General features: G+C 44.1%; 1 protein-coding gene across 1 annotated transcript in view; it reads left to right on the top strand.

Moving 5' to 3' along the window:
- Window positions 1–229: 229 nt before the first annotated feature.
- The window catches only part of LOC139366878 (potassium voltage-gated channel subfamily B member 2-like), a 273,883-nt gene continuing 257,721 nt past the window's right edge, over window positions 230–16,391 (top strand). Inside the window, exons 1-2 of the mRNA XM_071104581.1 lie at window positions 230–446; window positions 3,029–3,642. Coding sequence (XP_070960682.1) covers window positions 3,064–3,642 — 579 coding nt within the window. The 5' untranslated portion in view covers window positions 230–446; window positions 3,029–3,063. The remainder of the gene's footprint in view (window positions 447–3,028; window positions 3,643–16,391) is intronic.

Raw genomic sequence — 16,391 nt, 5'->3', positions numbered from 1 at the left:
CTGTGTGTGGGACGTCTCCGCTCCTCTCCTCTTTCTCTATGCGGTTTCCCCCACAGTGCGCTTATCCCGTTCGCACCCGTTGCTTTTACGCGCCGCTCGACGTCTGCAGGCACACACACAGTAGCACCGGTCTCTCCCCTGCACCGCACGCAACCCCAATCGATGGAGGTAATACTCAGCGCGGGAGTCTTTAGCACCGTTGGCAAAACTGCCTTCTTGTGTTTCTGCTGAGGTTCTCTTCCTCAATAGGATAAATTCTGTTTTTGTCCTCGTTTGATTTGGTATCAAAATGTGGGACATATCTATTGATTCAGAGCAGCGTCCTTAGCGGAGAGCTCGGAATCTTAACGGCTTGGCTGAAGGGAATAACGGAGTAATTCTTTCTCTCCTTCCCCCTCGTCGAAACAAGAGGAGTTTGCATGCAAAAGGTGGTTTATTTCGACAAGGTAAGACACGTATTATCTATATGGGGAAAACACCTAACGTTATCTTCCGGGTGGTATTGTTGCAGTGTTTTAAGGTTACTTTAAACAGTGTCAAATTGCGCTGTGTTGATCAGATGGATGTGAGAGGTGGAAACCATAGCCCACTCATATTTTGGGTTATATGAAAATATAACAAAATAGTGTATTATTAGGCTACATTGGAATGGATTTTATTGTGGAGAATGGTGCAACGAAAGAGGTGTGCAACAGTTTTTTTGGGGGGGGTGGGAACCATCTTGCAAGTTTTGACAGTCTGCAATATTATCATAAACCGTTTCAGTAGAGAAATATTCAAAAATATTGAAGTCAGTTATAAAGTTAAGTTTATTTAGAATCCTCAATTCACACACCTAAATAAAGCAGTAAATTAAACTGTTGTCTATTTAATCAATAAAATACGCATATCTTTACCTTTAGGGGATATTTAGGTTTGTAATATATAGTTATTCCTCGCCGTAATCACTCAAGGGAGAAGCGAACGCGAATAGAAACTTTTATATCTTCAGTAACATTTCGCCTTCTTACCAGGAACAACGTCTTATTATTCATTAAACAGAAAAGAATCCCACCTGGAGTTGGATTACACATATGTACATAGACGAAAACGATGCACTGTCGTATGTCATGTGTTACTGTCAATTGGATCTCAATTTGTTGTAGTCGAGTGGGTCAACTTTTTTGGCTACGTCTGTAAATATGGCTTCATATCCATGTAAGCGCTTAGCCTTACATGTTCCGTCATAGCGTTCAGGGAGCTGGGAGCTCAGCCTTGAGAAGATACAACAACACACAAGGCTGATATTTTATTTCTCCCTCCACAGAAGGAACATATAACGATCATGTTATAAAGTCATAGAAATGTAATCTATAGAGCGGGACTCTATATTTACCATAACTTTAGCATGATCATCATCCGTTTCTGTGTGGAGGGAGTTTAATATAGATCCGCCAGTAGGGTAGCCTAAATCCAGTCAGAGGTATACGTCATCTGTGGATTGGTTTACTCATCGCCAAAATACATCGGTTGTTATTTTGGGACAGGAATACAATGCAATACAATACCACAATACAACAGCCTACTTGATTTATTGGCATATTTGCAGGGAATACACACAAATGAGCGTTATTTAATGGATAGAAAATAACTAATTAAATGGGCTTTGATTCAGGAGTAGGCTAGGAAATGAAATCATCAGAAAAAAAAAAGATCTCAATATCATCTATGATGGCAAGTGAAAGGAAACAAATGGGATTAGGCCTGTTATGCTAATTTCATAATAATTTGGATTGCACTCTATATATATATATAGTATACATATATTTCCATAAAGGTAGAGGTAGACTTAACAACAGGTGGCTCTGACTACCAACTCTCCACAGTGTTGTTGCTATGAGGACTAGAACACCGTGTTGTTGCTATGAGGACTAGAACACCGTGTTGTTGCTATGAGGACTAGGACACCGTGTTGTTGCTATGAGGACTGAACACTGTGTTGTTGATATGAGGACTAGAACACTGTGTTGTTGTTATAAGGACTAGAACACTGTGTTGTTGCTATGAGGACTAGGACACTGTGTTGTTGCTATGAGGACTAGGACACTGTGGTGTTGCTATGAGGACTAGAACACTGTGTTGTTGCTATGAGGACTAGAATAGTGTGTTGTTTCTATGAGGACTAGGACACTGTGTTGTTGCTATGAGGACTGAACACTGTGTTGTTGCTATGAGGACTAGAACACTGTGTTGTTGTTATAAGGACTAGAACACTGTGTTGTTGCTATGAGGACTAGGACACTGTGTTGTTGCTATGAGGACTGAACACTGTGTTGTTGCTATGAGGACTAGAACACTGTGTTGTTGCTATGAGGACTAGAACACCGTGTTGTTGCTATGAGGACTAGAACACTGTGTTGTTGTTATAAGGACTAGAACACTGTGTTGTTGTTATAAGGACTAGAACACTGTGTTGTTGCTATGAGGACTAGAACACCGTGTTGTTGCTATAAGGACTAGAATGCTGTGTTGTTGCTTTAAGGACTATAACACTGTGTTGTTAGTATAAGGACTAGAACACTGTGTTGTTGCTTTAAGGACTATAACACTGTGTTGTTGCTATGAGGACTAGAACACTGTTGTTGCTTTAAGGACTATAACACTGTTGTTGCTATGAGGAATAGAACACTGTGTTGTTGCAATGAGGACTATAACAGTGTTGTTGCTATGAGGACTAGAACACTGTGTTGTTGTTATAAGGACTAGACCACTGTGTTGTTACTATAAGGACTAGAATAGTGTGTTGTTTCTATGAGGACTATAACACTGTGTTGTTGCTATGAGGACTATAACACTGTGTTGTTGCTATGAGGACTAGAATACTGTGTTGTTGCTATAAGGACTAGAACACTGTGTTGTTACTATAAGGACTAGAACACTGTGTTGTTACTATAAGGACTAGAACACTGTTCAACATTCTTTTTTGTATTTATTTTATATTTTCATATTTTTATTCTCACCTCACATCTCCTCCTCATCCTCCTCACAGGTAAACCTCCATCCCCCTTCTTCCAGTACACCACCATGGCTGAGAAGGTCGGCCCTAAGACTCCCATCAACCACCCAGGGGTGACTTCCCTCCCCCCAGACCCCATCCAGATAATCCGCAGCAAGGCCCGCTCCAGGAGGGTTCGCGTCAACGTCGGAGGTCTAAACCACGAGGTCCTGTGGCGGACGCTGGACCGGCTACCCCGTACCCGCCTGGGTAAGCTCCGCGACTGCAACACCCACGAGAGCCTGATGGAGGTCTGCGACGACTACAGCCTCCATGAGAACGAATACTTCTTTGACCGGCACCCGGGCGCCTTCACCTCGATCCTCAACTTCTACCGCACAGGGAAGCTGCACATGATGGAGGAGATGTGCGCCCTGTCGTTCGGCCAGGAGCTCGACTACTGGGGTATAGATGAGATCTACCTGGAGTCCTGCTGCCAGGCCCGGTACCACCAGAAGAAAGAACAGATGAATGAGGAGCTGCGGAGGGAGGCGGAGACGCTGAAAGAGAGAGAGGGAGAGATTGAGTTTGATAACACCTGCTGCCAGGAGAAGAGGAAGAAGCTTTGGGACCTCCTGGAGAAACCCAGCTCATCCCTGCCTGCCAAGGTAGGAGAGGGAGGGGATGGCGGGATGAGGGGAGGATGAAGAGGAGGGGGGAGGGCGGAGGGGAGGGGATTACACCACCCACCTCATTTATCCTCTATCCTCTCAGGGGTGTAACTGTACCCCACTGGATTTTCTCTCTGTGTGTGTGTGTGTGTGTGTGTGTGTGTGTGTGTGTGTGTGTGTGTGTGTGTGTGTGTGTGTGTGTGTGTGTGTGTGTGTGTGTGTGTGTGTGTGTGTGTGTGTGTGTGTGTGTGTGTGTGTGTGTGTGTGTGTGTGTGTGCGTGTGTGCGTGCGTACTCCCGCCGGTTTTGTACAACACTGCAAAGGCGTCCATCCTACTGCGCTGCCTGTGATAACTGTGTGTCCTCTTCTTACTCATACATAAACAATGGTGAGAGATAGGATGGATACAGGAGGGGTTTTCTCAGAGGGAGGATAGGATGGATACGAGAGGGGTTTTCTCAGAGGCAGAGATAGGATGGATACAGGAGGGGTTTTCTCAGAGGGAGAGAGAGGATGGATACGAGAGGGGATTTCTCAAAGGGAGAGAGAGGATGGATACGATAGGGGTTTTCTCAGAGGGAGAGATAGGAGTGATACGAGAGGGGTTTTCTCAGAGGGAGAGAGAGGATGGATACGAGAGGGCTTTTCTCAGAGGGAGAGAGAGGATGGATACGAGAGGGCTTTTCTCAGAGGGAGAGAGAGGATGGATACAGGAGGGCTTTTCTCAGAGGGAGAGAGAGGATGGATACAAGAGGGCTTTTCTCAGAGGCAGAGATAGGATGGATACGAGTAGGGTTTTCTCAGAGGGAGAGATAGGAGTGATACGAGAGGGGTTTTCTCAGAGGGAGAGATAGGATGGATACGAGAGGGCTTTTCTCAGAGGGAGAGAGAGGATGGATACGAGAGGGCTTTTCTCAGAGGGAGAGATAGGATGGATACGAGAGGGGTTTTCTCATTTGCGTTGGGCATTTTCTTGCAGTAATTTCATTTCTCATTCTTGCGCATCTCTGCAGAATGGAGAATCCGATATACAGTACAAAGACAGCCCTAATCTGCGTCCCAATTAGCACCCTAATCCCTATGTACTGCCCTCCTTTTGACCAGGGCTCATAGGGAATAAGGTGCCATTTGGAAAACACACCAAGTCTCTGTTGAAGTAGAAGGCTAGAGTATTGTACAGGTTGAAGAGTCAGGCGTGATGTATATCTCGAGTGGAGGGGGGGGGGGGTGGGGGTATTTAACCAATAAGGCACGAGGGGGGCGTGGTATATGGCCAACAACGTCTAAGGGATGTTCTTAAGCACGACACAACGCAGAGTCAAAATAAATTAGAGCAGTAAAAATTTAATTAAATTAAATAAACGTTTTGTCATACCCGTGGTAAACGATATACAAAGGCTGTCTGATATACCACGAGCTGTCAGCAAATCAGCATTCAGGGCGCGAACCACCCAGTTTATACCATATATATATATATATATATATATATATATATATATGGTATAAATAGATACTGTATATCTCCACATGAAACTGGAAACATAGTTGGTGCAGAAGACTCTGACAAATGAGGGAGGATGGAGGTATCTGCACGGAGGAGGGAGTGAACGAGGGAATAAGAGCAGTAGTGTTTTACAGAACTGACAAAATAGAAGAGTAGAATACAAAAACAACCAGGAGAGAGCACTGCCTGAAAAATGTGTACGTGTGGGTGTGTGTGTGTGTGTCGATCACAGCCATCCCCTACAGTATCACACTATGACACACTGTATCTATAGAGAAACTAACACACACACACACACACACACACACACACTCACACACCTAGTCACACACACACACACACACACACACACACACACACACACAGACACACACACACTCACCTAGAACCTAGACACACACGCACACACCCAGACACACACCTACCACCGCACAAACACACAGAGATACACAGAAACACACACCTTCTTACCTACCGCTCTATTAGGAGACAAACTACAGTATGTATCCTCAAAGTGAAACCTGTTCCAAAATCTTTCTCTTGTCCTTAGTATTCACACTGAGTGTGTCCCAAATGACACCTTATTCCCTATTTAGTACACTACTTTAGCCCAGAGCCCTATGGCACCCTATTCCCTATATAGTGCACTACTTTTGCCCAGAGCCAAAGGGTGCCATTTGGTTCTGGTCTAAAGTAGTGCACTATATAGAGAATAGGTACCATAGGGCTCTGGTCTAAAGTAGTGCACTATATAGAGAATAGGGTGCCATAGGGCTCTGGTCTAAAGTAGTGCACTATATAGAGAATAGGTGCCATAGGGCTCTGGTCTAAAGTAGTGCACTATATAGAGAATAGGGTGCCATAGGGCTCTGGTCAATAGTGTTTCACCATATCGAATAAGGCACCATTTGAGGTGTAGTCATGGAGGTCAGACTACTGATAGGTATGAAGACAATACAACAGAGAGAATCAGGGGAACAGTGGGTTAACTGCCTTGTCCATGGGAACAGTGGGTTAACTGCCTTGTTCAGGGGAACAGTGGGTTAACTGCCTTGTTCAGGGGAAGAACGACAGATGTTTACCTTGTCAGCTCGGGGGTTTCGATCTGACCAAGTCCAAACGCTCTAACCACTAGGTTCCCTCACTTTTGATGAGAAAGGGTTGCTTTCCTAGCCATCAAATTATCCATCACCTATCCATCACTTTATTTTAATTCTAACCATCACCTTCTTTCTCCATTTTGTCCCGCTCTCTGTTTATTCTGTCACACACCCTTCCTCTTGCTGTCACGCTCTGAGAGAGAGAGAGAGAGAGAGAGAGAGAGAGAGAGAGAGAGAGAGAGAGAGAGAGAGAGAGAGAGAGAGAGAGAGAGAGAGAGAGAGAGAGAGAGAGAGAGAGAGAGAGAGAGAGAGAGAGAGAGAGAGAGAGAGAGAGAGAGAGAGAGAGAGAGAGAGAGAGAGAGAGAGAGAGAGAGAGAGAGAGAGAGAGAGAGAGAGAGAGAGAGAGAGAGAGAGAGAGAGAGAGAGAGAGAGAGAGAGAGAGAGAGAGAGAGAGAGAGAGAGAGAGAGAGAGAGAGAGAGAGAGAGAGAGAGAGAGACCTATATAGTGCACTACTTTTGTGCAGTTCCCATTGGTGCTCTGGTGAAAAGTAGTGTGCTGTGTAGGTGCTGGGGTTCTTTCACTTTTTTCAGCTCAAGGCTCAAATGAGAAATGACCCAAATTAAATATAAATAGTGTGTTGTCATAGATGTATTCTTATTATAATTTGTATACCTATTTTAGGATGTCATTTGGAATGCAGATTATTTCTCCATGCAAGTTCAGCAGAGTCACATTCCAGACAAATCTCTCCTTACCCATTCAGCAGAATGTCATGTAATGTGATTAAGGTCCAGGTGAATCTCTCCTTACCCACTCAGCATAATGTCATGTAATGTGATTTAGGTCCAGGTGAATCTCTCCTTACCCACTCAGCATAATGTCATGTAATGTGATTTAGGTCCAGGTGAATCTCTCCTTACCCACTCAGCATAATGTCATGTAATGTGATTTAGGTTCAGATTAATCTCTCCTTGCCCATTCAGCAGAATGTCATGTAATGTGATTTAGGTCCAGGTGAATCTCTCCTTACCCATTCAGCAGAATGTCATGTAATGTGATTTAGGTCCAGGTGAATCTCTCCTTACCCACTCAGCATAATGTCATGTAATGTGATTTAGGTCCAGGTGAATCTCTCCTTACCCACTCAGCATAATGTCATGTAATGTGATTAAGGTCCAGGTGAATCTCTCCTTACCCACTCAGCATAATGTCATGTAATGTGATTTAGGTTCAGATTAATCTCTCCTTGCCCATTCAGCAGAATGTCATGTAATGTGATTTAGGTCCAGGTGAATCTCTCCTTACCCATTCAGCAGAATGTCATGTAATGTGATTTAGGTCCAGGTGAATCTCTCCTTACCCACTCAGCATAATGTCATGTAATGTGATTTAGGTCCAGGTGAATCTCTCCTTACCCATTCAGCAGAATGTCATGTCATGTAATGTGATTTAGGTCCAGGTGAATCTCTCCTTACCCACTCAGCATAATGTCATGTAATTTGATTTAGGTCCAGGTGAATCTCTCCTTGCCCATTCAGCATAATGTCATGTAATGTGATTTAGGTCCAGGTGAATCTCTCCTTGCCCATTCAGCATAATGTCATGTAATGTGATTTAGGTTCAGATGAACCTTTCTAGCGGAACCCCTCGACAACATTCCCGCTGAAAAGGCACCGTACGAAATTCAAAAATATTTGATAGAAATATGTCACTTTCACACATTAACAAGTTCAATACAGTAAATGAAAGATCAACTTCTTGTTAATCTACCCATCGTGTCCGATTTCAAAAAGGCTTTACAGCGAAAGCACAACATATGATTATGTTAGGTCATAGCCAAGTCGTAAAAACACACAGCCCTTTTTCCAGCCAAAGATAGGAGTCACAAAAAGCAGAAATATAGATACAATTAATCACCAACCTTTGATGATCTTCATCAGATGACACTCATAGGACGTCATGTTACACAATACATGTATGTTTTGTTCGATAATCTGTATATTTATATCCAAAAATCTCAGTTTACATTGGAGCCTTGCGTGCAGTAATGTTTTGATTCCCAAACATCCGGTGATTTTGCAGAAATACTAAGAATAAACATTGATAAAAGATACTAGTGTTATTCACAGAATTAAAGATAGACTTCTCCTTAATGCAACCGCTGTGTCAGATTTTTAAAACACTTGACGGAAAAGCATAATCTGAGAACGGTGCTCAGAGCCCAAAAGAGCAGAGGAATATCCACCATTTTGGAATCAACAAAGTTAGAAACAACACCATAAATATTAACTTACATTTGATGATCTTCATCAGAAGGCACTCCCAGGTATCCCAGTTCGACAATAGATGACAGATTTGTTCCATAAATTTCCATCATTTATGTCAAAATAGCCACTTGTTGTTATCGTGTTCAGCCCAGTAATCCATCTTCATGAGGCGTTGGAACTTCATCCAGACAAAAACTCGAAAAATGTCCATTACAGTCCTTTAGAAACATGTCAAACGATTTATGGAATCAATCTTTAGGATGTTTTTAACATAAACATCGATAATGTTCCAACCGGAGAATTCCTTTGTCTTCAGAAAAGCACTGTAACGAAAGGTAACTCTGTCGGGAGCATGCGTCATGAGACCAAGGCACTCTGCCAGACCACTGATTCAAAGAGGTCTCATGTGCCCCTCCTTTGTAGTAGAATCCTCATTCAAGTTTCTAAAGACGCTTGACATCTAGTGGAAGCCGTAGGAAGTGCAACTTTATCCATATCCCACTGTGTATTCGGTAGGCCAAGCTTTGAAAAACTACAAACCTCAGATGTCCCACTTCCTGGTTGGATTTTTCTCAGGTTTTCAACTGCCATATGAGTTCTGTTATACTCGCAGACATCATTCATCATTCAGTTTTAGAAACTTCAGAGTGTTTTCAATCCAATACTAATAATAATATGCATATATTAGCATCTGGGACAGAGTAGGAGGCAGTTCACTCTGGGCACGCTATTCATCCAAAAGTGAAAATGCTGCCTTCTAGCCCAAAAAAGGTTTTTAACCTCTCCTTACCCACTCAGCAGAATGTCATGTAATGTGATTACGGGATTTCCTACTGAAGTAGTAGCAGGGCAGACTACCCCCTGTCTCACACACACACACGCACACGCGCACACACACACACACACACACACACACACACACACACACACACACACACACACACACACACACACAAAAACTTGCATAAAGTGATAGGTCGGCAGCATTGGTCCAGGGTCACGGGGGTCTCTATAGAAGAGGAGACTCAATCACTGATTTATTTCACAGTAGAGATCATACAACATATTAAATTAGCCTCTCAGAGTCTCCGACAGGGGCTGGATAGTGCCAGAGTTATCCTAGTTGACAGGCTCGTTGTATCTGATGTATCTCATGTTTAAAAAAAGAAATGACTTCGCTGCCTGTGTCTGAATGTTATTACTGAGGGAAGGGACACTCGACCTCGTAAAGGAAAACAAATCACACCTTTTTTTAAAGGAAATGTAGCCTGAGGGTGCCAAACTAATTAAGGTACTACTAGCCAGCAAGTGCAGGAAGAGAGAACTACGCAATGTTAACAGTTTGTGCTGTTTAAAATCCATGGTCTTTAAGCCTGAAACAGTACACGCAATACCACTATAATCTTTAGCTTCTTCCTTTCACAACCCCTGTGTTATAAATTAAGTACAGGGTATGTAAGCTGTACTGGAATCAAGCATGTCACACTGCCTAGCCTGGCCCCTCTCCTTCCCTGTAGTCACACTGCCTAGCCTGGCCCCTCTCCTTCCCTGTAGTCACACTGCCTTGCATGGCTCCTCTCCTTCCCTGTAGTCACACTGCCTAATCTGGCCCCTCTCCTTCCCTGTAGTCACACTACCTAGCCTGGCCCCTCTCCATCCCTGTAGTCACACTGCCTAGCCTGGCCCCTCTCCTTCCCTGTAGTCACACTACCTAGCCTGGCCCCTCTCCATCCCTGTAGTCACACTGCCTAGTCTGGCCACTCTCCATCCCTGTAGTCACACTACCTAGCCTGGCCCCTCTCCATCCCTGTAGTCACACTGCCTAGCCTGGCCCCTCTCCATCCCTGTAGTCACACTGCCTAGCCTGGCCCCTCTCCTTCCCTGTAGTCACGCTGCCTAGCTTGGCCCCTCTCCTTCCCTGTAGTCACACTGCCTAGCCTGGCCCCTCTCCTTCCCTGTAGTCACACTGCCTAGCCTGGCCCCTCTCCTTCCCTGTAGTCACACTGCCTAGCCTGGCCCCTCTCCTTCCCTGTAGTCACGCTGCCTAGCTTGGCCCCTCTCCTTCCCTGTAGTCACACTGCCTAGCTTGGCCCCTCTCCATCCCTGTAGTCACGCTGCCTAGCTTGGCCCCTCTCCATCCCTGTAGTCACACTGCCTAGCCTGGCCCCTCTCCTTCCCTGTAGTCACACTGCCTTGCCTGGCCCCTCTCCTTCCCTGTAGTCACACTGCCTAGCTTGGCCCCTCTCCATCCCTGTAGTCACACTGCCTAGCCTGGCCCCTCTCCTTCCCTGTAGTCACACTGCCTTGCATGGCCCCTCTCCTTCCCTGTAGTCACACTGCCTAGCCTGGCCCCTCTCCATCCCTGTAGTCACACTGCCTTGCATGGCCCCTCTCCTTCCCTGTAGTCACACTGCCTAGCCTGCTGCAGGAGGAGTAGAGGATGTGTTTATGATCCACTCTCCCAGACATGAAATATGATCCCTTCTTTCTGTCCTCCCCTCCATCCCTCCATCCCTCCATCCCTCCATCCCTCCCTCCATCCTGCATTAGGAAGCAGTTTAGCAGCCTAGAAGAGGGAGTGAGATCAAAAGACTCACCATAAATGACCAGTCTCCATCAAGGCTGCCCTAGCTAATGGAAGACTGAACTGAGAGAGGGGAAGGGGTTGGAGGAGGATGAAACAACTAAATGGCTTGAGATTTAACCTTGATTCAACCTTTTATTTAACTAGTCAAATTCTTATTTACAGTGACAGCCTAGGAACAGTGGATTAACTGCCTTGTTCAGGGGCAGAACGACAGATTTTTACATTGTCATGCTCAGAGATTCGATACAGCAACCTTTTGGTTATTGGCCCAACGCTCTAACCACTAGGAAACCTGCCTCCCCCAGGTAAAGCTATGGGGGTCTCCCTTGCCTTGCCTGATGGTCCCAGATATGTTTGTGTTGTCTAGCCAACACCTGTTACTGCTGTCATTGCCAAACAAACTGACAAATACAAAATGCATCATGAATTTAAAAGCCTTCTTTAGTGTCCAATAGTCATAATGATGGTTATAGTTGTAAACAATAACACTAACAGAATATGTTAAGAATGAACAACGTCCGATGTATAACCTATGCATAATGAAATCAAATGTAATTGGTCACATACACATATTGAGCAGATGTTATTGGTCACATACACATATTGAGCAGATGTTATTGGTCACATACACATATTGAGCAGATGTGATTGGTCACATACACATATTGAGCAGATGTGATTGGTCACATACACATATTGAGCAGATGTGATTGGTCACATACACATATTGAGCAGATGTGATTGGTCACATACACATATTGAGCAGATGTGATTGGTCACATACACATATTGAGCAGATGTGATTGGTCACATACACATATTGAGCAGATGTGATTGGTCACATACACATATTGAGCAGATGTTATTGGTCACATACACATATTGAGCAGATGTTATTGGTCACATACACATATTGAGCAGATGTTATTGTGGGCGTAGCAAAATGCTTGTAGAAATTATTGAGTTGGAGGCGTTGCCACGCAGTCATGGGTGAACAGGGAGTACAGGATGGGGGCTGAGCACGCACCCTTGTGGGGCCCCGGTGTAGAGGATCAGCAAAGTGGAGGTGTTGTTTCCTTACCTTCACCACCTGGGGTAAGTCTAGGACCCAGTTACACAGGGCGGGGTTCAGACCATATGGTGTTGAATGCTGAGCTTTAGTCAATGAACAGCATTCTTACATAGGTATTCCTCTTGTCTAGATGGGATAGGGCAGTGTACAGTGCGATGGCGATTGCATCGTCTCTGGATCTATTGGGGCGGTATGCAAATTGTAGTGGGTCTAGGGTGTTGGGTAAGGTGGAGGTGATATGATCTTTGACTAGCCTTTCAAAACACTTCATGATGACAGAACTGAGTGCTACGGGGCAATAGTCATTTAGTTCAGTTACCTTTGCGTTCTTGTGTACAGGACGAATGGTGGACATCTTGAAGCAAGTGGGGACAGCAGACTGGGATCGGGAGAGATTGAACATGTCGGTAAACACTCCAGCCAGCTGGTCTGAGCATGCTCTTAGGACACGGCCTTCTGGAACGGCAGCCTTGTGAAGGTTATTAACACGTCTTACTCACGTCAGCCACGGAGACCGAGAGCCCACAGTCCTTGGTAGCGGGTCGCTTCGGTGGCACTGTTTTATCTTGTCCGGGAGCAAGACGTCAGTGAGACTGTGTTATCTTGTCCAGGAGCAAGACGTCAGTGAGACTGTGTTATCTTGTCCAGGAGCAAGACGTCGGTGAGACTGTGTTATCTTGTCCAGGAGCAAGACGTCGGTGAGACTGTGTTATCTTGTCCGGGAGCAAGACGTCGGTGAGACTGTGTTATCTTGTCCGGGAGCAAGACGTCGGTGAGACTGTGTTATCTTGTCCGGGAGCAAGACGTCAGTGAGACTGTGTTATCTTGTCCGGGAGCAAGACGTCGGTGAGACTGTGTTATCTTGTCCGGGAGCAAGACGTCGGTGAGACTGTGTTATCTTGTCCGGGAGCAAGTCGTCGGTGAGACTGTGTTATCTTGTCCGGGAGCAAGTCGTCGGTGGCACTGTGTTATCTTGTCCGGGAGCAAGACGTCGGTGAGACTGTGTTATCTTGTCCGGGAGCAAGACGTCGGTGAGACTGTGTCATCTTGTCCGGGAGCAAGTCGTCGGTGGCACTGTGTTAAAGAAGAAGGTGTTTAGCTTGCCCGGGAGCAAGACGTCGGTGTCCGTGACGTGGCTGGGTTTCCCTTTGTAGTCCGTATTTTCCTGTCGACTCTGAACCATCCGGTCTGAACCCTCCAGTCTGAACCCTCCAGTCTGAACCCTCCAGTCTGAACCCTCCAGTCTGAACCCTCCAGTCTGAATTGTCACTCCACTTTGTCTCTATATTGACGTTTAGCCTGTTTGTTTGCTTTACGGAGGGAATAACCACACCGTTTGTACTCCCAGATACCATGCCATAGTTTAATGTGGTGGGTCGCACAATAATGAACATCGTCCAATTCACAATATTGTATGTATAGCCTATTCATAACGAACAATATCCAATTCACAATATTGTTTCCAGTTATCAGGTTTCATAATCTATGCATAATGAAAAACACTGTTTCCAGTGGTCAGTATTTATAACCTATGAATTCTGCACCTTTTGGCAAAATCGCTTGACGCTATTACCTAACATCAGTCAACAAATAACCCATCAGGAGAGAAAGGAGATGAGATTCCTTTATTTGTTAGTAGAGAAAGGAGAGGAGATATGAGAGGAGAGGCTAGCTCCTGCTGGCTTGTATTCTGCTCTTCATATATATATATATGTATATTTTGAAACTGAGTTATGTGTACAGAATGCTCCGTAAGTATCGTCAGGCCATATCACATACCTACCCAGCACCTGGTTTACTGGTGGTGTTCAATATGAACCACCGTGAGTTACCTTGTTGCTGACACTGTAAATTACAGATATTAGTTCCAACTCTGATACTTAAGGAGTGCTCTGGGGTTGTAATTTGTAGTTCGTCAGAGTGATGGCATTTCGGTAATGATTTGTGGAGCCTGACAAAGCTTTAAAATGACCATTCCTTTTGCACAAACTATGTCATCCCAGTTTTCAAGAAGTCACAGTTTGAAAATTCCTGGTATCAGGAAGGGAAAACCAAGGAGGTAAGTCTCCAATTGGGAGTCCTCCACCCATGATTTCCTGGAAAACCCGGGAATTATGGGAAAGTTACACACATTTTGCAACCGGAGTCGTCATATAGGAATATAATTGCTTTCCAAGTTCAATACCTCTTTAATGCTACACTCTCAGAATAAAGGGTTCTTCAGCCATCCCCTTAGGAGAAGTATTTTTGTTTCAGATAGAAGCATTTTAGGTTCCATCTAGAAACATCTGGGGAAAGGGTTCTACATGTAACCCAAAACGGTTCTACTTGGAACCAAAAGGGTTCTACCTGGAACCAACAATGGCTATTCAAAGGGTTCTCCTATGGGGACAGGCGAAGAACATCCTAAGAGTGTACCACTTTATCTGAACTCACTCACTCACTCACTCACTCACTCACTCACTCACTCACACACACACACACTCAACACACACACACTCACTCACTCACACACTCAACACACACACACTCACACACACACACACACACAACACACACACACACACACACACACACACACACACACACACACACACACACACACACACACACACACACAGCACAAACATACACACACACATAGCACAAACATACACACACACATACATACATACATATATACAGCACACACACACACACACACACACACACACAGCACACCAGGTGCTCCCCTCTTTCCATTACCTGGCTTTCATCCCTGCATGAGTTGTGGTACGTCCTTACAGAGCTGGATCGATAGGCATCAGCATTTCTGAGAACCCTTTCAGCTTGTTGGACAAATACATTTATCTACTAATCTTTCACTTTATTGTGTTGAAAAGAGGCGTCAACAGGCTTCCAATACGCTTCAGTAATTGTGTTTCGAATGCGTTTTGGATGGGTTTTGGATTATGATTTGAATGGGTATTGAATGTGTTTTGAATGGGTTTTGGATGTGTTTTGAATGGGTTTTAGATGTGTTTTGAATGGGTTTTGGATGTGTTTTGAATGGGTTTTGGATTATGATTTGAATGGGTATTGAATGTGTTTTGAATGGGTTTTGGATGTGTTTTGAATGGGTTTTAGATGTGTTTTGAATGGGTTTTAGATGTGTTTTGAATGGGTTTTAGATGTGTTTTGAATGGGTTTTAGATGTGTTTTGAATGGGTTTTAGATGTGTTTTGAATGGGTTTTGGATGTGTTTTGAATGGGTTTTAGATGTGTTTTGAATGGGTTTTGGATGTGTTTTGAATGGGTTTTAGATGTGTTTTGAATGGGTTTTGGATGTGTTTTGAATGGGTTTTGAATGTGTTTTTGGATTGTGTTTGTATGTTCAGTAGCCTACTATTATCCTATGTCACCTATCTGTTTTTATACAATATTGAATATCCTCTATATTTTCTTATAGCCACTTCAGCTTACCCATGAATTCACTCACCACTGTGTATTGATTTTCCCAAAACATCCTATTGAACTTAATTTTCTTCCCATCACCTTTAACATACAATTCTACAAGTTGCATATCTTGGCCTATAGATCCGACCTAATGAGTCTTATTGACTGCCATATCTTTACCTATATCCCAGCATTATCCTGCAGTACACTACACTAGATATTCAGGGTTAGGTAAGACCCTACCTCCTGCAGTACACTACACTAGATAGTCAGGGTTAGGTAAGACCCTACCTCCTGCAGTACACTACACTAGATAGTCAGGTTTAGGTAAGACCCTACCTCCTGCAGTACACTACACTAGATAGTCACTAGATACCCATCCCTTAAGCGGGATAATTGTCAACAGCAACCGCTGAATAGCATAGCGCCTCAGTCAAATAATATTACTAAAAATATTAATATTCATGAAATCACAAGTGCAATATTGCAAAACACAGTTTAGCCTTTTTGTTAATCCACCTGTCGTCTCAGATTTTTAAATTATGCTTTACAGCGAAAGCAATCCAAGCGTTTGTGTTTATCGATCGCATGACAAAACATTAAGTACACTTAGCATCAGGTAGCTTGGTCACGAAAATCTGAAAAACAATCAAATTAATCGTTTACCTTTGATGATCTTCAGATGTTTTCACTCACGAGACTCCCAGTTACACAACAAATGTTCCTTTTGTTCCATAAAGATTATTTTTATATCCAAAATACCTCCATTTGTTTGGCGCA

Source organism: Oncorhynchus clarkii, chromosome 15, assembly GCF_045791955.1.
Source record: "Oncorhynchus clarkii lewisi isolate Uvic-CL-2024 chromosome 15, UVic_Ocla_1.0, whole genome shotgun sequence".
NCBI classification, from domain to species: Eukaryota; Metazoa; Chordata; class Actinopteri; order Salmoniformes; family Salmonidae; genus Oncorhynchus; species Oncorhynchus clarkii.
The sequence above is the reverse complement of the archived record's forward strand: the minus strand, read 5'-3'. Positions and strand labels throughout refer to the sequence as shown.